Genomic DNA, 24786 nt, shown 5'->3' with positions numbered 1-24786 from the left:
CCGGATCTTGTTCTTACCATTCAGCTGACTCCTCAGGACTTGCCTGACCCTCTGCAGGTACTTGGTGGTTGCAGCTTTTCTAGCGGCCTCTTCATGGTTCCCATTCGCCTGCGGGATCCCCAGGTACTTGTAACTGTCCTCTATGTCTCTATATATATCTCTCTATATGTCTCTATATCCTCTATATATATATATATATATATATATATATATATATATATATATATATATATATATATATATATATATATATATATATATATATATATATATATATATATATATATATATATATACACATACAGAGACAATATAAATAAAATATACGAAGGGGATAAATAGGAATAAAAATACAAGTGAATTGCACATTTCAAGTATTGAGTCTATTGCACCGTTGACTATTTACAAAAGGTATTGCACAGTGAGGTGAAGAGGCACTACAGCTTAGTTGTTCCCCCCTCCTTTGTCCTCCTGTTTCCCCTCCCTCTCCCCTCCAGGGAGGGGTTAAACAGTCTGATGGCGTGTGGGACAAAGGAGTTTTTAAGTCTGTTAGTTCTTGTCTTGGGGAGAAGCAACCTGTCACTGAACAGACTCTTCTGGTTGTTTATGGCCGTGTGCAGAGGATGCCTGGCATTGTCCATAATGTCCATCAGTTTCTTTAATGTCCTTTTCTCTGCCACTGTCACCAGAGTGTCCAGCTTCATGCCGACCACAGAGCTAGCCCTCCTGATCAGTTTCTCCAGCCTGGATGAGTCCTTCTTTGCTGTGCTGCACCCCCAGCACACCACAGCATAGAAAAGTACTCCAGCAACCACCGACTGGTAAAACATCCTCAGGAGCTTCCTGCAGATGTTAAAAGACCCCAGCCTCCTGAGGAAGTACAGTCGGCTTTGGGCTTTTTTATACAGGTGCTCTGTGTTGCATGACCAGTCCAGTTTATTGTCCACCCACAGCCCGAGGTACTTGTACTTGTTGACCACCTCCACCTCCTCCCCCTCTATCTGAACCGGCAGTGGACCTGCTCTAGACCTCCCGAAGTCCACAACCAGTTCCTTAGTCTTTGAGGTGTTGAGTTGCAGGTGGTTTGTGTGCTTATAATATATAGTTATATTTCTTGCGTCAAATAAATACTATAGTGTATATTCACTATCCATATCCTATATAAAATAAGTCGTTATTTAAAATGTGTGGCAACAGTAGAAGTAAGTCGTTTGTCAAATATATTAAACAAGTTATTTTACTATTAAGAATATAGAATATATTCTTATAAGAATATCTTGCCTTCTTCTTATTGTTCTCATATTGGGCAGCAGGGCATTAGTGTGCTTTAGGGGTTAGAGATGATGAGCCAAACATCAAATATCTGCAGCATCATATTTATTGTGATGTTATGACTCTTAAACCTTTCCTTTTATAAATCGTGACCACATATACAGTACATGTAATTTATTCCACTGTGCTAATGTGATATCAGTGTAATATCCTCCTAACTATATTTCAAAGGCACATTTTTTTTCCGGTCCCCTGTGCTTCTGTATTATTTTCCATCTCTCATCCTCCTAGCACTGCAGTGATCTGTTTTACTGGACTGGGGTTCTGTTTCCCATTTTGTTTATTACTGACAGAGGCTTCTGGGTAGACAGTCTGTCAGCTACCCCGAGAGAAAACAAGCAGTGCTGTCCCATTGCTGTAGAGAAGCAGGGGGGTTGGAGTGGTGAGCCATAACTTTTAGGGCAGTGGCGGGTAACCATTCGAACATTAGTATTCCAGTGAGGCTGCCAGTGAGGGGAACAGGCCTAAGGACCCAATGCCTCACCCAAATGGAGGCCTGGATCTTCCATCAGACACTCGGTCTCTCTTTATGTGTCTAAGACGCCATTGTTTTCCACCAACGAGAGTGATCCAGTGAAAAAGCACTGTATTCGTTTTGGTAACGAGGTCATAGTGTTCAAAGATGGGAGTTAAATTCGAGAACAGTGCTGGTTTCTCAGAGGGGAGCGTGAAGAGCAGACTGACGGTGCATTCAGGGACTGGATGGTAAGGCTGGGGCTGTGGATGCCACATCTTATTTATGGATTCACAAAGTGCAGGGTCAGGTCCTTCCACAGAAAGAATGAGTTTCCTTGAGGCAATAAAAAAAGTCATGGTGATCGTCTGCCTGCTCACGATGACTGCTGCAAGCAGCCTGCACTCTGGCAGATGAAGGGAGGGGGGGAAAGAAATGTTTTTCCAGTTCCTTTCAGTAATTGTTGGTAGAACTGCACGGTTGCAAGATCTTTGTTTTTAGAAAAATTTGTCTCGATTAGTCACCCCGAATAAATGCTTATGGTTGGTTACAGTTATCACACTTGATGCATGAGGCGAGGAATTTTTCTGTCATATTCTGCTAAATATAAGCCAAGTGCGGTTTCTCTCAACCAACACACTGAAGAGTTTTATGTCTGAGTTAAAGTTAACCAAAGTGCTGATCTTCAGATAACACAGAGAGATGGAAAGAAAAACAGGGGGGGTCAAAGGCAGAGTGTGAGAAACTGTAACTGAGGCCTAACTGACAGTGACTGCATGGATGGAAGCAGAAGTGTTAGGCAGCTGCTTAACTGTCGCCTGTATGCAGATAATGTAGTAAAAAATAACTGTAGGTGCTAGACTTGAAGCGATATTTATATTAAAGCGATCTCTTCATTTCAGCATTCAGCAACCACATGAAAAAAGGTGTTGGCAGATAAAAATCAGCATGAACTGAGAGGTTGCTGAACATCTGAGACCTTTCCTCTTTTTGCATTGCAGCAGGAAGTCAGCGAGGTCCCCCTGATCCTACCTTCCGAGAGCCTAACTAATGGCAACATGGAGGGGGATGAAGCTGCCGAAGTCGACGGCCTGGAGAGACCCGGAGCCACGCCCAAAGATTCTGATGATGCCGCTGTTACCGTGGAGAACCTGGATCCTGAGACAGACGCTGGTGAAGGAAGGGCAGCGTCCTTGGTGGCCGCAGCCAGGGCCGTAGTGTCAGAGGGCCAGCTGAAGCAGCGGCTGGCAGCAGGGGGTCACCCGTGCGCCCAGTGCGATCGAGTCTTCATGTCCATGCAGGGCCTGAGGTCCCATGAGAGGAGCCACTCAGCCATGGCACTGTTCAGCAAAGAAGACAAATACAGCTGCCAGTACTGCCAGTTTGTCTCGCCCTTCAGACACAAGTAAGTGGGGAGGATCGGGGTTTGTGACTGACACCTTTAACACCGCTTCCACAGTGCTGTCCCTTGTGTGTACTGTGGTACTGTTTTTAAAGAGTAGGGCGCAGTAAATTGACACTTTGGCTGAGGCAAGCACATATTCACCATATTGCTGTGTTATCTGTTGACTCTCCTTTGAACATTTTATCTTTCCTCACTTTCCAGTTCTTTAGATTTTTTGCTTTTCATTAAGATGAAGTTTTAAGATTTAGTGGCTGTTTTGCTTCTGTCTCCTTTTAGAATAGTGCAAAGAAAATCCAAATGCGCATTTATATACACATAGGTGCAGATTTTTTAAGACAGAGACTTTATTTAAGTGGGGGAATTTACTTGTTACTGCAACACAAGGGACAGGAAGAAAAAATGAATTAGAGTGATATTAGATAAATAAAATTAATTAAAATTATATCCAGGAATCAGTGCTTTAGTGTGACTTGGATACACCAAACTTTCCAATTTTAGTGTTTTCTTTTTCTTTTCTTTTTTTGTAGAGGAGTATGTGACTATCAAACATTTACAATCTCAAAATATGTGTAAAATTAGAATTTTCTGGCTTTTGATCAGTTTTTCACATCTGTGAATCGATTTTAAAAACATGCCACAATCCCTCTGTAAAAGAAGAAATACGGTCTCTTGCATGCCACCAAAACGAAGCCTGTGTCCGATGTTCAGAATTAGGTTCTGGAAAAGCAAATTGTCACGTATTTAGACAGATAATGGCCACTTGTCGTTAGAAAAATTGCCTTAATGTTAGCCCTTAAGCAGGGGAAGTTTCATAACGATCGCCATGCATGCAGGATGAATGCAAAGACCATTTTCTTTAAGATGTCAGTCCAGCTTTATGGGGAGCTCTTACATGCAGCTACTTCTTGCTGAGAAGCTTCTTCCTGTTATTTGGCTATTGCTAGTGCTGTTTGGCTAAGTGGCTGGATTAGCAGATGCAGCCTTGAGGAAGTGCGATCAGTGTTAACCTCAGCGATACACATTGTGCACCCTGTGGTATTTGAATGCTCTGACTGTGAAGCAGCATTACTTGGAAATGTTTAGTTTGCGTTAGCAGTCACTTGGCAGGAGGCAGTGAGTCAGACATTAATCTATTAAAAATTACAGTTAAAAACGGATGAGTGGTTTGAACCCTTTGCAGCCCCAGTAAGCGGTGTATATTTAAGCTAAACGCCTCACCAGCCTTTACACCAGCTGCTCTTTAGATCAACTAGATGTTAAAGTCATTTTGTACAGAGCACAGTTTTACACCTTATTCTGTTTACCCTATCACAATCCCTTTGAATCTTCAATCTTCTCCAAGATTTCCTGCCTCCTAGGAGAGAAAGACAAGCATTACAAGCGAGGCAGACATTTTTTTTTATTTTTTTTGGTAGCGTGATTTGTTTTATCCATCACAGAGACACAGAGCGAGAGGGGAAAGAGAGAGTCCTCATCTCCTCTGAGCTCCCAGGTGTAATCCCTCTGTACTGTATGTGCCCTGACCCAGAAAGAAGCCGCATTCCCATGCCACCTAGGAGGCTGGCATTAAAAACACAGCTACCGTCCCCACAGGCACTCACACACTCATTCCCACCAGGGGATTGTGGGTAGATGAGTTCACCCCACGGCTCCTTGTTCTGTAGTCATTGGAAATGTGTGGCTGTTGTTTGCGAGGTAAACAGAATCGAGCGCTTTAGACGCCGCTGAAAAGAAGAAGGGAAAAAAACCCCGCTGTTGAAATCATCAAAGTGGATGCTGTAGAGCTGCTTTCTCTTTCTTTCTCGTACTCCCGTCTTGTTACCGTCTCTCTCTCTTGTCCTCATTTCATCCATTTTTCTCATTTTATCCTCTTATCTCATATCCTCCCTTCTGTGTTTTGCTGTTGTTGTTGTTTTTAACTTCTTTTTTTAAATTTTGTTTCATTGCCAGTCTGGACCGACATGTGCAGTCTCACCACGGGCACCACAAGCCCTTCAGGTGTAAGCTCTGCCCCTTTAAATCTGCCTACGTGAGCCGCTTGAAGAGCCACCTGCATAAGGCACACACAGGTAAATAAAAAATAACACAAGCAGACACAGAACATTGTCACATACAGCTGTATCTCTGACTAACAAGCTATTCCTAGACCCATATACCTACCAACTTCCTGTTTATCTTCTCCAAAAAGATGTTCTGTGTGATTATCGAGCACAACTCAACTAGTGGGTTAGCCTTAGCAGCATTTTAACCATTCACTAAATCCAGGGATTTAGTTTAAGTGTTAAAATAGGAATTCAAAGGCCAAGTGAGCATTTGTATTTTTAATATTATGTATTCATTTAATTCTATTATTAACATTTTCTTCATTGGGGAACCTAGCATGCTACAAAAGTGAAGGTTTACTGGCCGTTGTGGCATAATGAGATTATTTTTGTTGTCGAAGGAGCCAGACAGCAGACAGCAATTTGAATTCATGTTAATGCAAATGTGGAAAATCTCCACCTGAGCTATCAAAACACAAGCAAAATGAAGCAACCTTGAAACTGGTGAGGCAGATAAGCTAGTCCTACGGAGGATTTGAATAATACTTTGAAGAAAAATCGCTAAGATGTGCTATATCCGGGATGTCAAATATAAGGCTCGGGGGCCAGAATCTGTCCAGCAAAGACTCCAATCCTGTGAGGCTCTGGAAAATGTGAAATGTATTTTCATATCTTTTATAGGTTTTCCTAATGATAAAGACCTCCACCACATGCATTCACACTACACCAAAATAATCAAAAAATGTATACCGATTCCACCATCAGGCCGGGGTCTTTCTGTGTGGAGTTTGCATGTTCTCCCCGTGTTTGCGTGGGTTCTCTCCGGGTACTCCGGCTTCCTCCCACAGTCCAAAGACATGCACTTAGTGGGGATAGGTTAATTGGTTAATCCAAATTGCCCATAGGTGTGAATGTGAGTACGAATGGTTGTCTGTCTCTGTGTGTTAGCCCTGCGACAGACTGGCGACCTGTCCAGGGTGTACACCGCCTCTCGCCCTATGACAGCTGGGATAGGCTCCAGCGGACGCGAATGGATGGATGTATACTGATTTAACTTTTTTTCAGTTTGTAATAAGTCAATCTGATCTGTAAAGGTCAGAAATTTTACAGTGGGTCCATAGTTTACAATTTATTTCTTACAGTTTAAGCCCAAAGATTCCTTTAATTTGTTATGGCTGCAAGTGTAGTTAAACCTCTTTACACTGACAGAAAGAGCAGGTTCACTGGTTAAGATCAAAGTCTGACTTCCCCGCTCTAGATCTTTGAGGCAAACCAATGTTTAGTTACATTCAATAAGTGGAATTGTGAAAACAATCAGCATTGAATGTTTCCATTCACACTGCTTTTGTATTGAAGCTACCAGGAATTTATATTGAAGATATTCTTACTAGAAATAGTTCAGTGCTGTGTGGCAAGCCAGTGTTAGAGTTAGATTTGGATCAGGATGCTGCTTCCTTTTAAGATGTTAAGCAAATACATTTAACAGAAGCAGGAAATACAAGGCTGGAAATCCCCATGGGAACATTCAGAACATCAAAACCAAAAATTATAAAGTAAAGCGTGCACCAGTGTGCAGTTAGATGCTATAATAGAGCATAAAATAATAAAATGGGTCACTGTATTGGGCTTCAATTTGTAAATGAGAGATAAGCTGTGATAACCTCATTGTAACCTTTTGTATTTTATGAAGTACTCTTTTTGTTGGCTCACTAACCTGCGCTGAACGCTTTTTAATGAACCAAGGATTACAGTTTTTATGAGCTCTTCGTTCAGGTGCAAATTCAAACTTTCAAATAGCAATCAAATCAAATTTCTTCTAAGTCTAAAATATGGGACCAGCTTCAGCATTTTTGCTTGAAGTTTAAGAAGCTTTAATAAACGCTGTAACGCAGGAGGAGCCCTGTTGCCAATAGGTTATTACATTTGCTCCAGATTTCCTCAAAGGGCTTTGTTTGTGGTCGGGGATGTGTTTATCATCACCGCTTTCATTAACAAATGCTCCCTAATTAGCTATCTAGAACCATGTGCAGGTCTTTGCAAGCCTGGTATGTATAATACTTCTGTGTTGATGTAAAAATCAAGTCCAACGCCTCATGATCCTCAATATTCTTCCAGGTGAGCAGCACACATACAAGTGCTTGTCCTGCCCTTTCACTTCTATGACCATCAGCCAGCTGAAGGAGCACTCTCTGAGAGACCACGGTGAAGTCTTGACCCTTCCCAAACTCCGAGCAGCCAACCAGGCTGCGCATGCCACCCTCAGGCCCCCCCGACCGGCCAGTAATCCAGAACAGACTCCCATAGCACCTGATGGTATGAGATCATGCGTAATCTTCATTAAGCATTGTTTTCTTCGGTTTGTCTCTGGGTAAAAGGAACAAATTATAATATTTTATCTAGTGAGATTTATAGGTGCTGGTAAGCAGCATGCTCCTGGCTCACCACAGTCGACTACAGCATTTTCCAGCTTTGAATCTTACATTTAATGAAATTCACTGCAAAGAAGTTATATAGAAAACTGCAGGAGCTCATGTGTAATGTTTTTTTTTTTTTTTTATAGTCAAATAGGAGTCAGCATGAAGTAGCTGTCACTGAGGGTGTATGCATTTAACTGTATAACTGGTTGCCAGGGTAATCTCAGGTGTCTATATGGGGTATCATTGGGAAACAACCTCTCACACCCAATCACGTCTGTCGAAACACACATTTCAGTCACTTGAATGTCACGATCCTCCCATCCCCGAAGTATCAGACATTCTCAATGTATGCTTGGATATGCAGGCAGGAAAGTGCCGTCACATTGAGGGGGAATAGTGTTAATAAAATTAAGCGGGGATGCCTAACAAGCATAGCCATCTGTAGAAGTGAGTCTGGTATTCGTGAGTCATGCATTCATGTTGGAGAAATGCTTTAATGTAGTACTGTGGCTGTTTAGATTTGACTACGTAAGACACTGTTTTTCCACAGAATATGTTCAGACGGGGACGCGCCGTGACTCTAGGCTGGTGTAGAAGTAAACCCCTTGATGTAATCCCATGTTTGAGGTGTTATAGTGGCTTTGCAGCGGCTGCTTTAGCTTGCAGACTGTTCTTGGCAGCAGCTGTCACCTTGCTGCTGGAGCTGTGGAATCTTCCCTGGAGCTGAAGCGGGGCAGCATTCCTCAATGCACCATCCACCACTGTCAGCTGTGCCCCACCAAGACAAATGAAGCATTGAGAGAGCAGGGCTGACATATTGAATGTCTCTTTACTGAGCCAAACTAGCTACCTTCAGCTGAATGTCTGAAATTCAAACAGAGGGAGTTTGTCTTGTTGGCAGGGTGTCTTGAAAAAGATTTCCATTTGATCGCCCGTTATTAGCGGCAATGTTTACTTGAATTTCTTGGAAAATTCCTCTTAACAGTTGTACCTGGCAGAATTATGAAAATAAAACCAAAAGGTCTTTGAAATCCAGCCTCATCATCGCTTTTAGCAAAATGGCAGAGCAGGCGTATTAGTTTGATCCACACCATATCTCGGTGACTACTAAACTGCTATACACGCTCATCATCCCCGCAGGATGTATAATTAATAGCTTTAGGAACTCTATAAAGCAAAGGATTAGGTTAAATTTTTCCTGTGCTTTAGTTTATGACCAAATACCTGCAAAGTGAGTGAGTTTCTAAAGGTTTCAGCTGTACTTACAATGTGTGTTAGCTTGCAGGTAACTCCTTTATGACTTCCGTGTTAGTTTTTCCAATTTGAGGCCGACAGCTTGGCAGTTAGTGTAGACAGCCGCTATCGTAAGGTTTTCTCCTCCTTTCCCTTAACTTTCCCACACAGGTATTCCATCTCTAATGCAGTACAATAAATAGTTTTAGCCCTTAATGAACAATTTAAGAAGCGACGTCCCCACCTAACTACAGAATCTGCTCTTCATCTTCCGTCTCATCTCCATACCTCCTCCACATCGCGGAGAAGATATTACAGGAATTAATCAAGCGTGGCACTGTTTAATTTAATAGAGCTCTTCCGTCTCCTCTGCCTAAGTCAAAAAATGGATCTCAAGAATTTTGTAACAGCAAAGTTTCAAAGAAAAGTTGTTGAGTTTTTTTTTTTCCCCATTCCCTGCTTGCTTTCGCCTACTCTTAGTGCTGAATGAGGTATTTTTCACACGGAGAGATACTCTGTTAGTGTCACTGTAGTTTATTTATTGATGTGTTGGAGGCTCAAACTAGGACGAGAATATGAGCCGGCTCGATGATATTATAGAGGAGGGAAAGAGGCAGGGTACAAAATGACAACAGTCACAGTTACACTTCGGCGGGGGTGTGAGGGACATTTGGTGTAAGCACATCTGAACACCTCTTCTTTACAGAGGCATGAATCATATATGGCCCTTTTATTCAACGTTATGTATTCTTTCTATCCACTTACTGAAGACTTTATTAGGACCACGTACCTTTTCGTATGTGTATCTAAACAGACACTTATTTTCCAGCAGTGTAGTAGCACAATCTTGCTGATACACGTTAGAAGCTTGTGTTAGTGGCATAATTGTCAGTTCCAGACGGGCTGTGTTTTCGAAGCTGCTGATCTCATGAGATTTTTACACAGTCTCTTAGAGTTCACTACTGAGCACCTCGATGGCAGTCGGATATTGTTTGAATGCTACAGCCTATCGGAGGACCGTCGCTGACCTCACACATCCCTTTATGATACAGTTAACCCTCTAATAGCGACATTTAAGCATAGTAAGTAAGTAAGTAAGTAAGTAAGTAAAAGATTGCACACTGGTTTCATTAAAATGACACAACCGTGCTCCTCGGTGACACCCCCCCAGTCACCAGATCCGAGTCTAACACCTTTGGTATGTGGCGTAAAGTGTGGTTCATAGCATGCAGCTGACAAATCTGCGGAAATTATGCGAAGCAATCATGTCGGCGTGGAGGAGAATCTCAAAGGAAAGTTTCCAGCATTTGTGGAATCTGTGCTGCAAATAACTGAGGGTCTGTCGAGAGCAAATCGAAGCTTTTCCCAGTGTTAGTTATGGCGCTCATAATAAATTCCCTGGTGTAATGTTTACTCTAAAAAAAATTAAATGTTAATGAAATGTAATCAGACTTCTTACATAAACTGAACAAAACTGGGAGATCAATTGATCCAAGTAGATAAAGTAGGTTAAACTCCACCCTGCTGTGCAAAAAAATTCATCAGCTCGACAACTTCACCGTGCGCTGGAGTCAGTCGGTGACTGATGATGATGATGATGAGTTGTGGTTGGAGGGGTTACTTGGTGAGGGAAGAAAATAATCAAGTCCTGCCACCTTGTATACAAATCCTGTCCTATGGTAAAACATAGAACATCTAAAGATAAAACGTCAGTGTAAAAAGCGATCTTACTTGCCAGACGTTACATTTTCCCCATGTCCGCATACACTGCGTCACCTTTTATTAAACCCTGAGGTTGTCTAAACGCCTCCGCCTCTCCCTCAGATCCGTCATACCTGGAGCCAGTGGATGTTCGTCAGCAGCTCAGTCATTACCAGCTGGCCTCCCGCAGTCAAATGTCTTCCAGCTCGACACCTGGTGGCTCAACGGTGGCCGACAATCGTCCTGAGAATATCCTCACATGCGAGTTCTGTGAGTTCAGCTCCGGATACATGCAGAGTCTACGGCGTCACTACAGGGACCGTCACGGTGGCAAGAAGCTCTTCAAGTGCAAAGACTGTTCCTTTTTCACCTGCTACAAGTAAGTGAAAAACAAAATTTAACAGAGAAACGTAGAAAGATGTGCACACGTTGCACTTAGTATTGGCACATTTGCAGGTGCTCATTTAACTTCATAAAGTCTGAACCGTCAAATAATTGCCTGAAAATTCACTTTTTTTTGGAAACTGGAGTGTTTACTGAAGTTTCTGACTATTTTTTTTTTTAAAGAAATTAAATATTTGCATATATGAGTTTTAATTTCCATCATTTTTTGCCACAGTTGGCGCTTTTGTGCAGTTTACTGCTTAAAAACATATTCTACAATGTATTCAGCTTTTTCAGGAAAACAAAAATCTCACTTTCGTCTTAATTCACAAAAACTCTCGGATCAAATATGAAAACCTTACAGGGTCTGTCTGTCTTTTAATCTGCCTCAGGAATACCTTCACCATGCACGTAGAGGCGGGTCACTACAACAACATGCCAGAGGACCTCGCTAAAGACCTGCGCTGCCCTCTCTGCCTCTACCACACCAAACGCAAGAGCAACATGATCGACCACATTGTTCTGCACAGAGGTACGCTGCCTTCAAAATGGAACCGGCCACATAGCATGTTTTTCTGTTTTTTTACAAGTCAACTTTATTGGTGGGTCATGCTGTGGGAGACTGGTTTTCAATGCTGTGGCTCAGGTGGTAGAATTAACCTCAGGGTCAAAGGGTCAGTCCGCGTGAATATTGGTTTTTTTTCTAGCACTTACCATTTAGGAGTGAAACCAGCTACAAAAGGAAAGGCGTGTGTTGTGGTGAGATCTGAAGACCTTTGGTGTCGGCGCTGCGGCCAGTTTGGCGAATGTTTGCTAGCTCTTGAGTTGTTCTTTAGCTCTTGTTCTTTCTGTGTAGTAAACAGACATGAGCCATCAGAGATATCAATCATCTTATATAACTGCCGGCAAGACCGAAAAACAGTGCATTTTCTAAAATGTCAAAACATTCCTTTTACAGCAAACGCCATTAGATTCAAAGTCGGCGTCATACTGCCTGTGCTGGCATTTGCAGTGTTCAACATGAGGGAGACGGTTAAATGATATTTGAGTCAGGACTACTACAGTCAAAGGAAGATTGTTATTTCCATCTGCTGTAATTTATACTTGGCGGTATGCCTCGGCTGTGGAGTAGGACAGCACAGATCCCCCGTGCAGGGGAGAGCAGGCGTTAGCGTCTGTAGATATGACACTGATGAGAGACCCAACATGAAAGGAGCTGGTGTGGAGGTGGGTTGCAGCCACAGCGAATTGTAGGCAGGCTAAAGCGGCTTAAATAAACACGCCCCATGTCAGATTTGCCAATCTGATACATAGAGGTTTCTCATCTGAGCCGTCAGCTGATGTGGGCTAGCACTGTGGTCAGCTGATCTGCCGGAACTGCAGCTGAGCTCGGCTTGATGGACAAGGCAAACATTTAAATTTCTCCTGACAAGAATGTTTTTCATGTATTTTTATCACGAGGAATAAAGACACACCAGTAAAAGTAACGGTAACACAAGCGATACCAACGGTCTTTACATGTTATGTGGAGCGTTTTTCTTGTTTTTCAATAGTTAAAGCATCACTTTCTGTAAATGAAAGCGTTTAAAGTGACAGATAACAAAAGCAAGCAAAGAAAGTGCGACTGCATTTATAGTGTTCGGGTACTTTTTATGATAGAAAGCTTTTACCATCCACTACCTGTATTTCCTCCTTACTTTCTCCCCGTCACTCTCTCCTCTCACTCCACCAGAGGAGCGCGTGGCTCCATTGGAGGTCAGCCGCTCCAAGCTGTCGCGTCACCTTCAGGGCCTGGTTTTCCGTTGTCACAAATGCACCTTCACATGCTCCAGTGACCAGGCCCTGCAGCTGCACCTGCAAAAGCATGCTGAGATCAAGCCCTACCAGTGCCAGCTCTGCTATTATGACACCAATAGACGGATCCAGCTAGAGGACCATCTACGCCTTGAGCACAAGGTCGGTTGGAGTTCACGTATAATGGTGTGGTGTTCAAGTAAATTCAAACTAGTAGTTCTGAATCGTGGTGTCGTTTGGCAGACGAGAGAGTCTTGCTTTTCACTGTAAGAGTGTCTTAATAAACATGTTTGTATTTAATTATTGCTCTTCTCACTTGGTGTAACGTGAGATGTTCATCACTGAAACACTGAATAGTCTTACTCGCTCTCAATGTGTAAAGACGGAAAATCTAGTATTATAAAAACATTACACACAAACACACATTCATTTTTTTAAATATTAGCATTACATTTAAAGAAATTAAGCATTTAAAAAACACATTAAGCATTTAAAATACAGATTGTTATTTGGCAAGAAAAGGAGTTTCACGTTAATGCACCAAAATCCAGTGGAAATGGTACTTACAGTACAATAAAGCAAAAGATCAGGGGAACACTGTACAGTTGGCAGTTTTCTGGACCCCAGGCAGTGTTGCATAAAAGTACTGTACCTCCTAAAGGGAGGAAATGAGCAAAATACTGCATTGCTTTGTCTTTTTCTTTTTTCAAAGCACGAGTAATTTGTAAAACATTTACAAACGTACTTTTAAGTAACAAGAAGCACTCTCGAGAGCACAAACTACCACCAAGGCAGCTCGCTCAAGGCAGTATTTACTTTTAAGGGAGTACTGTTGTATTTTTTATATACTCATTCTGTTTTCTTTGTTCTTTTTAAATGTACGTTAAGACGTTTGTAGTGCAGTAAAAATCAGAAAAGGGCAACTTGACAGACGTTTACTTTGATTACACAAACACGTGTAGGAGTAGGTAATGGTAATAAGTATTGATTTGTAAATAACTGGGCATGAATAAATTGAGCTTATTACATAATATTATGCTACAGTATATATTTCTAACCAACTAGGCAGCTCCTTCTCTTTCTAAAAATGGTATCTATATATGTACCGTATTTTAGGGTCATATTGAAAGAAAGGCGGAAATGTAAAATGAAATGCCAGTGTCATTGCCAATACATTGCCTTTGTTTGAAATGTTGCCAATACAAGTAAAGGCAATAAGCACAATTTTAAAAATAAAAAATGCATTTTATGAAAGTTTGACCTCGAGAAGAGGTCAGAGGTCACGGTTACGTCATATTTAGAATCCCCATAGATCTTTACCTTTATGCCTATATTTGCACACAGGTTTAAATAGCTCTATATAGCATTGTTGACACGTTGTTAGCAAGTTGACCTTCAGATCAAGCCTTTGACCTTGAAGGAGAGGTCAGAGGTCAAATGTAACACAATGTTTTAAATCTTTATACAGTACTTTCTATACGTTGACAATACTCAGCACACTTGTAAGAATCAGAGTTTCTGAGTCGTAAAGCTTTTTCTGAGTTTTCAACCAATAATGAAGTTGACCTCGGTGTATGTAACCCAGATTTTAATGGATATTTAACATTCAGTTTTACCAGAATTTATTCAGAACTGTTGGAGCTACTGTATCGTGTTTACAGGCAGAATGACAGGAACGCAGGCAAGCGAATAACAAAATATAACCTCCTCGTCAGAGGTAAGAAGTAACAACCTCAAGGCTGTCAGTGAGCGCGGCCGTCAGACTAGATGTATACCTCCTTTTTTTTTTTTTTTTTTTTCCCTCCCTCTGACTATGTAATGATAAATCACATTTAAATTGGAACAACAATAATCAGTCCCCATTAGCATATATTTGTGGTATTTGAAAAGTTGCACCGGGAATAAATAGGAAAGTCTTTACTGTTTACTTGAGTGTTGTAGGTTAACCTTATTAAGAGCAGGCAACTCACTGCTAAGCATTTTTTTTTATATAACTAATCAAATGACCAAAAAAAAAAAAGAGCCACATTTTTCCAAATAGTAGCTCAGCATGGGGTAAAATTTGTAAAGAGGCTGCTCTGGGTTTGACATTAAAATCTGCTCATTTTAAGGTAGAAAAAAACTGCCTCAGTGATTCTGCTGACATTTGTTACGCCTGCGATTTTATTCATTTATTTTTACATGAAACCTTAGTTGGTCATAAACTAGAGGATTGGAGTGTCTGCAATTCGAATAAAAATATGTAGATGCTCTCATATTATCAATAGGCTCCATTTCAAAGTCTCCCTTTATCTATCAAGGTGTAACAAAACTAAAGAAGGGCAGTGCATTGATACATTGTGTAGGTGTCATATTGCTACAGTTTCAATATATTCTTACAAATCAGCCCAGGAGAGGAAAAAGAGTTCATCTGTTACTCTCTCTTAATAGGGATAAGATGATGAGATGATGTGCGATGGTAGGTGGAAAGAGCTTTAAAGGGCACCCTCTTAAGTTCTTTTTCAACCTTTACCTGAGATTTCACCCAGTGCTTGTTGGGATAAAGTCAAACCCAGCTTTTAGTTGAAAAACAATTTGCTTGCTTCAGAGCCATGATTTTCACATATAATTTATAATCATATCTCTTTGATTAAACCGTGCGATGCTCTTTTTATCAGACGCCTATAAATACTTTTTTGGGGTTGACGTTTGCGATAGTTTTATTTACAATGGAAGAGGTCAGTACGACCTTTTTTCCCCTGCCTCTTCACTGGTTGTTGTGTGTTTAAACTATATATAAAAAGTCAGTTTTGAGTTTTTCTATGAATTTATATGAATTCAGAGCTATTTCAGATCATCTTTGTTTTGTTTTTTCCTGTTTCAGATTAATGGTAGTTCTGAAAAACTTTCAGACTGTTAGAAGGAAGCATGACAGATCAGGTTTCTTCCTGGGTGAGGCAGCAGGCTAAAGCTTATTCATGCTAAAGGATGATGTGAGTTGAGGTTTGGAGGGTTGCTGTTCCGTGTCTTCAGGGAGTATGGGAGGAGGAAATTACTCAGAAAGTGTGAGATAATAGGTGACAAGATGAATGAGATATTGGAACAAGTTTCCTTCCTTTGTTAAATGTTCTATTTTAGATTATCTGAGTTTGTCAACTAGAGATACAAAAATCTCCTTGCATAATTCTTGCGAATCAGACGGAACTTTGACTGAGAAGTAGAGCGTTCAGCAAAAGCTATGACTGTTTTAAAAAAAGACAGGCGTTCACCTGCTAAGGTCTTACAAAAACCAGACATTTCAGTTGTTTGAGCACTTTGGTCTATAAATAACCACCAAAACTCACTTTGACTGATACCAGGAATTTCTGTGCTTGTGCTAAAAATATACCGCTTTCACCATGACTGTCGTATCCCATACAGGCAGGATGTGGACTTGTGTTACAGTGAATGAATATAGGTCAGAGAAACATAGCTGCTGGAGGAAAAATTGCATCAAAAACCAAATCCAAGCAGAAACAGTTAGCTTTGTGGTCTCAACCCAGATCTGGAATTTCTAACAGGTTTTCATTTTCCTGCTTAAAATCAAACAAACAAAGAAGGCCAAACATGCACATTCTGATGTTGTCAAAGCCTGGAAAGTTTCAACTCTGATTTTGGGGAGCAAGCAGGGGGAGCTCCTTGAAATAAACCCTGGCTGACGAACACCACACTAACCTGAAAAACACACATCTCCTGTGTCCGATTAGGTAATCCGCAACTTTGAACTGATGGGCCGGGTCAACCTGGACCAGCTGGACATGATAAAGGATCAAGGCAGCAGTGCTGAGGAGGAGGAGGAGGAGGAGAGAGAAACTATGGAGATGGTGTCAGATGGAAAAGTGGCTCTGGAGGAGGAAGCGGAGGAAGCGGAGGAGGAGAATGACGATAATGATGTGGGAATGGAAATCATTGAGAACATGGTGGAGGGCCAGACAGAGATGGACGATGAAGAGATGGAGGAAAACGTCAAAGACGAAGACGATGAGGTGGAAGAAGTAGAAGAAGTGGAGGATGAGGAGGACGAAGAGGAAGTCCAGGAAGTGGGGGAAGGGAAGCCTGCCCCTCAAGGTAACGTCATATCCAAAAAACTGTTATTTTACGACTGGCCTGTCAAATCCAAAACTCTATATTATGACTTTAAAAAACAAACAAACTAGACTATAAAAGCGGAATAGACTCTTTGACGAAGATTACTGGGGACCACAGTGCAAGGGATTATGTGAAGTATAGCTGACCTATGTTTGTGCTATACATTATCTCCTGTGTCGCTCTTTGATCTCAGTAAATATGCCCATAAGTAGGACATGCAACAATATTCTGGAAGTATGATTTATCTCAATTCCATAACATTTATCTCTTTGTCAATTATTCATGTTTATGTTCTTTATTTGTAGTCCAGCTTTCAGAAACCAGATTGTCATTCTGAGCTGATTTTCTTATTTTATCATTTTAGCTTCTATTTTGCTGTACTTAACTATATTGGTATGTCTGCAAAAAGTACATTAAGTATGGAAAAAAAATCTGATCAATCTGTAGGTATGGGGATGTGGAGGCTTGTTTTTAAACATGTGTGAATTTGCTGTATTCTGAAACTCTATTTCCCAGAAGTCCTTGCATCTCCCATCAGCAACAGCAGCAGCAACAGCTCTGGGCCAAGCAGTGCAGAGAAGCGTATTCCATGCGAGTTCTGCGGCCGCTGCTTCACAAACAGCCTCGAATGGGAACGACATGTCCTTCGACATGGCATGTAAGTCTATTTTTTTTTTTCCTCTCTCTCTTCTTCGTAACTGTCTCTTTGTGTGTGAGCCTGCATACTTTCCCTACCCAGTCAGCTCTTCCAGCCTACTTTTAAATGCCCTCTGTGGCCCTTTTTAGCCATTTCTCTGCTGTCATTTATGTACAAAAAAAATCTGCATTCAGTTCAACTGATGAAAGGTTGTGCTGATACAAAACCTAAGGAAAAAGTTGACAAATCATTCGAGAGTTAAGATGTTTGTTGACATGGTTGACATGAATTGATGAAAATGAGGTTTTTCCATATTTTGTCTTTGGTGTGCAGCTGTGGAGAAACGTGACTTTGGTAAAGCACCAGGTGCATCCTTTTCAAAGATGTTTGCATTCAAGCGTTAATGTTACTTAAGGTCAACCCAAACCTGTCTCAGCAAATGGCTGCCTCTCCCTGTGTTCTGCTGGAGCTCTTCATCTTACATCTGTAGCTGCCCAGCAATTGCTTTGAATTGTTTTTGTTCTTGGAGAGCAGTTGCATGCGTTTGTGGAGACTGACTTTCGATTTCAAGGCAGTTGCACCGATGGGATGGGAGGCAACCTGTCTTGTTTGCAAATAATTGCCATCTAACTTATGAATGCAGAAATATTGCCTACAAATTGCAATCAATCTGAGTTCATCTGCACAGAATTCAACTCATGAACTGTTTGCCAATATTCATATACTGTATGACAAACGTTGCTTAGTACCTATTTCAGTCTGCAGTTAAATTGCTTTCTTGCAGCAACTATGTCACTATTTGTGAAGCTATATCTGAATTAAATCTGAGGATCTGGCTAAAGTCTGAATGTAACTAAATGCAAGAAGCCAATTCTGTTCATATAGAGTGTTTTCAGTGGGAGAAAATTTTCATTACTTATCCAAGTGACATCTTCAGTCTCAGTTGACTGCAAGTTTCTCCAAACTTACAAACAGTACTTTTGCATAACGACTGAAACCAGCACCACTGCTTAACACTGAGCCACAAGATCAGTTTCATGACCGTTCCCCAACTCTCTGTGAATCAGACACATGGTCATTGTTCAATGGTCATGACAATTTGTATAATAACTGATCAAAAACCAATCTCTGGCTCCAGATGAACAGAATCAACTTCCTAGGATTTCCTTACTGGAATCAAGACTCATTTGCAGAGGAATCTCTGAATTTTCTATTATCAAATCTGTCAAATCTATGGTGTTCTGGCTGGAGTCTGAATGTTTACCACCACCTAGATGCACTAAAATTGTTATAAATACAACAACTGACTGCAAGTGGTCACAAACGGGGGCCTTGTCTTTTGAGTCATTTCAAAGTTCCTTGCAAACAGTCGCAATAATTTTGGTTGTGCCACAGTCACAAACTACTGTTTTCCATAATATGACTGTAGTGTAACTGAGATATGTTACCACTTTTGCTGCTAGTGTCATTGTCGGTGCACACCACTTTGTTTAATTGCTGTATTTTTTGCAAACTCACACACTCATTGATGTTTTTCTGTGCATTGTTCCTCTGGCTTTAGGATGGTTAACAACAGTCGACTGGACACCAGCACCACTTCAGCAATAGAGGCCTCAGCTTCATCTTCCACCAGCTCCTCTGTGTTTGCGGACACAAGACTGGACCTGTCCAGCAACAGAAAAGAGGACGGGAACCCCACTGATCTATCTTTGGCAAGTCAAAGCCAGTATGTGGAAGACAAAGAAAAGCTTGACACCAAAAAGGATCAACAGTTCAGCTGAAGCAATTGTGGCCTCTTGAGATGCTGTGCTAGGAAGTGATAAGATTGGGTAGGATCAGCGCCGAGTAGTGGGATCAGTAAATAAGATGTCAAAGGAAACAAAAGGTCGAAACAAAAAAAAAAAAAAGAGTTTTTATGAGTTGGTGCATTATTAGATTTTAGATGTTACATATATAAGTATTAGGTTGTGCTGCATAAAACGGCTAAGCTCTTTAAATGGGCGGTCCCCTAGGACAGATTTTAATATATTGGTAACCAATAGTGAACAGAACTCTTTATTGCTGACATTCTGGTCAAATCCACAGTAAAAGTTCCCACCTAGATAAACTCCACTATTTATAGAGAATGTTGTCCAAAACGAGAAACTAAATTTTAGCATTTTATTATTTGAAGCACCTTTCACACTCCTCCCCTGCTGATTCAACACAGTGGTACTGAAATTTTACCTAAAACAAAAAGGCGTGAAAGCATTTACAGCTGTGACCCACTGTAGACCAAGCTTTTCTTATATTTTATCAAAATTTCAGAGGTTTGTTTTTTTGTTTTTTTTTAGTGAAGTGTGTGGAAGTATTTTTGGAGAAATAGTGGCACCTTATGTATTTGAGTAAAATCACAAATCTTGTTCTCTCCCTCTGCAAATTGCCCCAACGTTTGATCGGAATTGCTATAATTTTTGGTCCCTTTAGTATTATACTATGTATAAATCTTTGGCCTGTGGCACCCTTTGTATTTTACTTCTACTCCTTTTGTTTTTTTTGGGGGTTTTTTTTATTGTCCAGAAATTCACTGTGAAAATCATAGAAATAATGGGATCGGCTTTAATCTCCTGTAAGATATTATGTTGAGTGTAGTCCGGGTTTTCCTTTGCCCTCAGCAGATCCCACAACGCCTCTCCACAGCCAGCTGATTTATTGTTTTTTTGGTCCAATAATTTTAGAATATTAAATGAAACCGTGGAACATTTTACCTTCATACTTTGAAATTCTTCCGAGTTACAGCCTCCCCAAGTACACGATGGTTGCTATTGCCACTTTCTATTTCATATTCTAGCCTTTTTGAACCCCCATAACCTGTAAGGGACAGAAGGATCTTTACAGAAGAATAAAGTTATCATTATTACTTAAATTGATTTCCATAGCATGAAGGTAAAAAAGAAAAGCAATGTATAAGTACCACTCCATTTGTCATTCACCACGATTTTGCATTGCTTCATTGAATATACTGAAGTTATTATACCAAAAAAGGCTGATTGTGAGGTGGAAGTGACTTTAACATGGATTGACCTAGTGATTTGTTTAATGTGTCATGACCTTACCTGTGTCCGTTAAGGATTAGCCTGGATTGCAACTACCAGTTTTACGATCAATGGCAACTTTTCTGAGAGACAAAGATTACACTTGTCTTTTCAATGCAAAATGTGTAATCAGGTGTGCCTGAAATCCCGCTCTCTCCTCGTCCTCTGCGGAGGAGTAAGAGTCCACGCCTCCGCCGAGATCAGGAGGTTCTAACCGTATTGGAGTGGTCTGGTTCACTGGATTACACTGTGCACGGGGGATCGGACCACGCCAAGTGTCAACCCACCACAGCTGTGTTTCAAAACCAGTGCACAAGTGCCTTAAAATGCAGCTCCCCTTACGGCCGCTATATGGCTTTTGATTGCTTTAACAGTAATAAGGAAAACACCAAACGTCCCTCTAAAATTTCAAGTTAAAGTTGTGTGTTTTTCCGCAAGAATTTGCTCTATATGAATCTATTCCAATGTGTGCCTTATTGGCAATAATTAAGATCAGATCAGATCGAGTTAAATTTATCTTTATTGTAATTGCACAGAGCAAGTACCAGAAAAGTAAAATGTGATTTATCATGTAGCGCAAAGATATTGAGACTTTTAGCGTAACCAGATTACCAAAAAAAACCTATTCTAATCTAATCCGCCAGATATAGTTTTAGTCACTCAACTATATAGTGCATTTTATTTCTTTTGACCTCCCCGATCCACTGTAAGCACATGGGATTTAATTAGTTATGCTCACATTATTGAGAGTTCGATAAGGAGGATGGTGTGTATATAGAAGGAAAAGCTGCTTTTGATTATTTTTGAGTGTTTGTTTCATGTTTTCGCACCACAAATGATATCCCGGGCTAAACTGAGTATGTTTGCAGCCTTCTTTGTTTCTTTGAAAAATGTCTGGACCTTTCACTGTCACCTCTGTTGATTAGATTATGGAAAGGTTGCGCTACTGTATTTGTATGTGCTTGCGTTGAGCATTCAAACATAGGCTTTGAAATGTCTCTTCAGAAACACATGGCTGAGGCTAAGGGAATGGCCCTGTTTTGCTATAGTCTCCGGCCCAGTTTTAAAAAAATACAATGAAAAGACAAGTGTAACCTGAGCAGGAAGCTCTGAAAACATTTGTTTCTACGTGTATAGGAAAAATCTATAGGAAAAATATGAGACAATGTTAAAGATTCACTGTTTTTAAAGGTCTCAAATTCCCTGATCTTAAAGACCTCTGGAATTAATTTTTCTGTTTTGACGCACCTGTCATAGTCTGCATTTGTGTGCTTCTTGTTAGACAAAGCTGTTATATAATTGTTAATATTGACAAAAGGCAGAGATTGTATTTGTTGGAAGCTGCTGCTTGAATGCCCATAAGCCTTATGAGAAGTGAATAGCAATGAAGTCAAATTTGCATCCAACTCCAATAAGACCAGCAAGAACAATTAAACAGTCTGGAGAGGGAAAAAAAGAATGGCTAATAACTCCAATGTTAAGAGGAACACGTAATAAAGCAATGTGTTCTTGGTACCAAAATATTTACCACGCCTGATGTGTTTGCTGCTGGAATCGGCTTTCATAAGCATTGAACTGTTGATGGAAATGGCAAATCTGGGTTTGAACCATAGACTTGTTCTATGGGTTGAACTTGGACGAAGTACATGTTTGCAGCCATGTATAGACAACAAAACTACTCGTTAAGTGTTTTGAACTGTGGTGTTTCAGAAAGGATAACTTAACCCTTTTTTTTCTTTAAGTGTTGACTCTTTTTTTTTTTTTTTTTTTTTTTTTTTAAAAGGGAAAAAAATAAATCTAAAGATCATAGCTAACCCTTGGGGGGCTTTGAGTCCCCAATCGAACATTATTATCCTGTTGTGCAATGTCTGGTTCCAATGGAAATGCATCCCTATTTTGTATCGTAATGGGAATGAGCAGATAGGAAGCACAGTGTGGTTGTACAATAGTAAACATAAAGGAAATTAATGCAATTCTCTACTGATTGATGGCCAGGGCTTTTACTGTTGAGGAAGAGACAAGTAAAGAATAGTTTGCTTTGGGAGCATTTACCTAAACTGTTCTATTTCTGGGCTTGACCATCATCAACATCTGGATTCCAGTTCCTAGTGAGCCTCTTGACCTGCTCTAAGATTTAGCTTATTCTTGTCCAAGCCCAAATCTGACACACCGTTATCTTCTGTCCATGGCAAGTAGGGGCACCAGCTCATGTTCTCCAAGTGTACCCTTCCATCGTCTACCCACTCAACAGTACCATAGGTGGCACTCTGAGAGTCGGACTCCCCGGTCCTTCTAATACCCTCAAACCAGTTGAGTTGGTGCTGAATCTCAAAGCCCTTTTTTTCTGTTTTACTGAACCAGCTTGTATCCTTTTTTTCTTGAAAGCAAAACTCTTTGAAAATAGTTGTTGTAGAAATAAGCTTTGTAAGGCAGCTTGTTACCCAGCTTGAAATCCCAGGGTTAAACCAGATGATAATCTGGGACAATGTGGGTGATGAAGCTGTCGACCCAAAATTGTTTGTTGTTCTGTGATCATTTTAATAGAGAAGGACTATGAATCCCTCACTGTGTGCAGTCTCTAGACTGTAATGTTCCCAGTTTACCCAAAGTTACGCCCCTGCTGACAACACACTGGATACTTGTATATATGTTTAGTTTGTTTCCAATGCATTTCTCCTTTCAGACTGTTGTCTCCATAGTTTGACACTAGAATCTCTCCTTCTTGCCTTTCCCCATATAAATCTGATTACCTGATGGTGGGTTGTGATGTTGCCTAGAATGATTGTTTACAATTTTATTCCATTTATCTCTGGATATTCTGTAAATATTGTAATTCATTGTCTTTTTTTAACTTGATAATAAAGTTATCAGATAACAGTTAATTGTTGGGTTTTTTCTATTTTTTCCAATTTTCCTTGCTTAGCACAAAGGTTTAGTTAAAATACAGAGCTGTGGAACTTGAACTAAAAACAACTTTATTAGTTTTGTACATTTGACTTGATATGTTTGATAATGTTTTTTGGAGCTATTTAAATCAGAGAATTGTGCTTTCTTTATTAAAGTTTAAAGTAAGTATGCAAATGGACAATAGGGATTAAGTGAATCCAAAGGAACTACAAAGAAAATTTTGTTTCCCTAATACAGTCTCCTTCAACTATTTTGATTTAAAGGTGTTAAAGTGACTGAAGTGCAGACCTTCAGCTTTAATTCATGGGAAGGTTTTACGAAGGTTTTTCATTAACTGTTATTATCATTTATACAGTCCCCCATTTTCAGATGCTCAAAAGTAATTGGAAAAAACAAAAAGCTCCAAAAACAATCTGAATATTTATTACTTGGTTGAGAATCCTTTGCAGTCTAAGGATTCTCAACCTGCCTGAATTCTAGAACCTATGGACACCAAAATCCCTGAAGTTGCTGCTTGTATGTGGGACATCCTGCAATCGTTGTCTCCAGAAACTAAAAAGCTGCTCTGTTGGGTTGAGATCAGGTGACTGACTCAGCCATTGAAGAATATCCCATTTCTTTGCCTTGGGAAACTCTCGGGTTGCTTTTGCAGCTTGCCTTGGGTCATCCTTCACTTACACTGTGAAGTGTTGTCTGATCAGTTTTGCAGCATTCATTTGAACCTAGCAGAGCCTAGCCCTGTACACTTCAGAGTTCATCTTGCTGTTTCTATCAGCTTTCACATCATTAGTAAACACGAGTGACCCACTTTTGTTGGCTGCCAGAGTGCCTATGCCACAATATTGCCTCCAACATGTTTGACAGATAATGTAATATGCTTTGGATCATAAGCATTTCACTCTTCCTCCATACTTTTCCTCTTCCCATCATTCAAGGGCATGTCCATCTTGGTTTCATGAAGTCTTTTTAGTTAACCAAAGAAAGAATTCTGCAATCATCCCACTTCACTTGTCTCCTGTGCTTTTCCAGCCCTTTTTGGTGTTGCTGATCTAGTCAGAGCATTCTTTTCCTCCTTATTTTATTTTTTGCACAGGATTTATTGTAATAGGCTGCATGCTGCCATCAGCCCCGGCTGTGTGCTTAGGGATAATTAGCAAAACTTGGCACAACTACAGTACATGCTGCACTGAAATAGTGAAGATTGTTTAAAAAATGCAGTGGCTATGTCAGCATCATCACTGTGTGCATTTTAGCTTACACTGCGTGTTGGCTTTATCTGACGGTACCAGCCACCACCCA

At 40.5% G+C, this 24786-nt stretch overlaps 1 protein-coding gene across 5 annotated transcripts in view; it reads left to right on the top strand.

Annotated features, from left to right (window-relative positions):
• The window catches only part of znf462 (zinc finger protein 462), a 57147-nt gene extending 34771 nt beyond the window's left edge, over window positions 1–22376 (top strand). For 3 of the 5 annotated variants that reach the window (XM_080874359.1, XM_080874361.1, XM_080874360.1), the window contains exons 5-13: window positions 2788–3191; window positions 5142–5260; window positions 7349–7546; window positions 10708–10963; window positions 11361–11500; window positions 12701–12924; window positions 16488–16848; window positions 17386–17527; window positions 19068–22376. In XM_080874359.1, coding sequence (XP_080730485.1) covers window positions 2788–3191; window positions 5142–5260; window positions 7349–7546; window positions 10708–10963; window positions 11361–11500; window positions 12701–12924; window positions 16488–16848; window positions 17386–17527; window positions 19068–19287 — 2064 coding nt within the window. In that variant the 3' untranslated portion in view covers window positions 19288–22376. The remainder of the gene's footprint in view (window positions 1–2787; window positions 3192–5141; window positions 5261–7348; window positions 7547–10707; window positions 10964–11360; window positions 11501–12700; window positions 12925–16487; window positions 16849–17385; window positions 17528–19067) is intronic. The other 2 variants (XM_080874363.1, XM_080874362.1) reach the window with 2 other exon arrangements.
• Window positions 22377–24786: the final 2410 nt, after the last annotated feature.

Source organism: Rhamphochromis sp. 'chilingali', assembly GCF_963969265.1.
Source record: "Rhamphochromis sp. 'chilingali' genome assembly, chromosome: 2".
Lineage (NCBI taxonomy): Eukaryota > Metazoa > Chordata > Actinopteri > Cichliformes > Cichlidae > Rhamphochromis > Rhamphochromis sp. 'chilingali'.
Note: the sequence above shows the minus strand (reverse complement) of the source record. Positions and strands in the feature narration are given on the sequence as shown.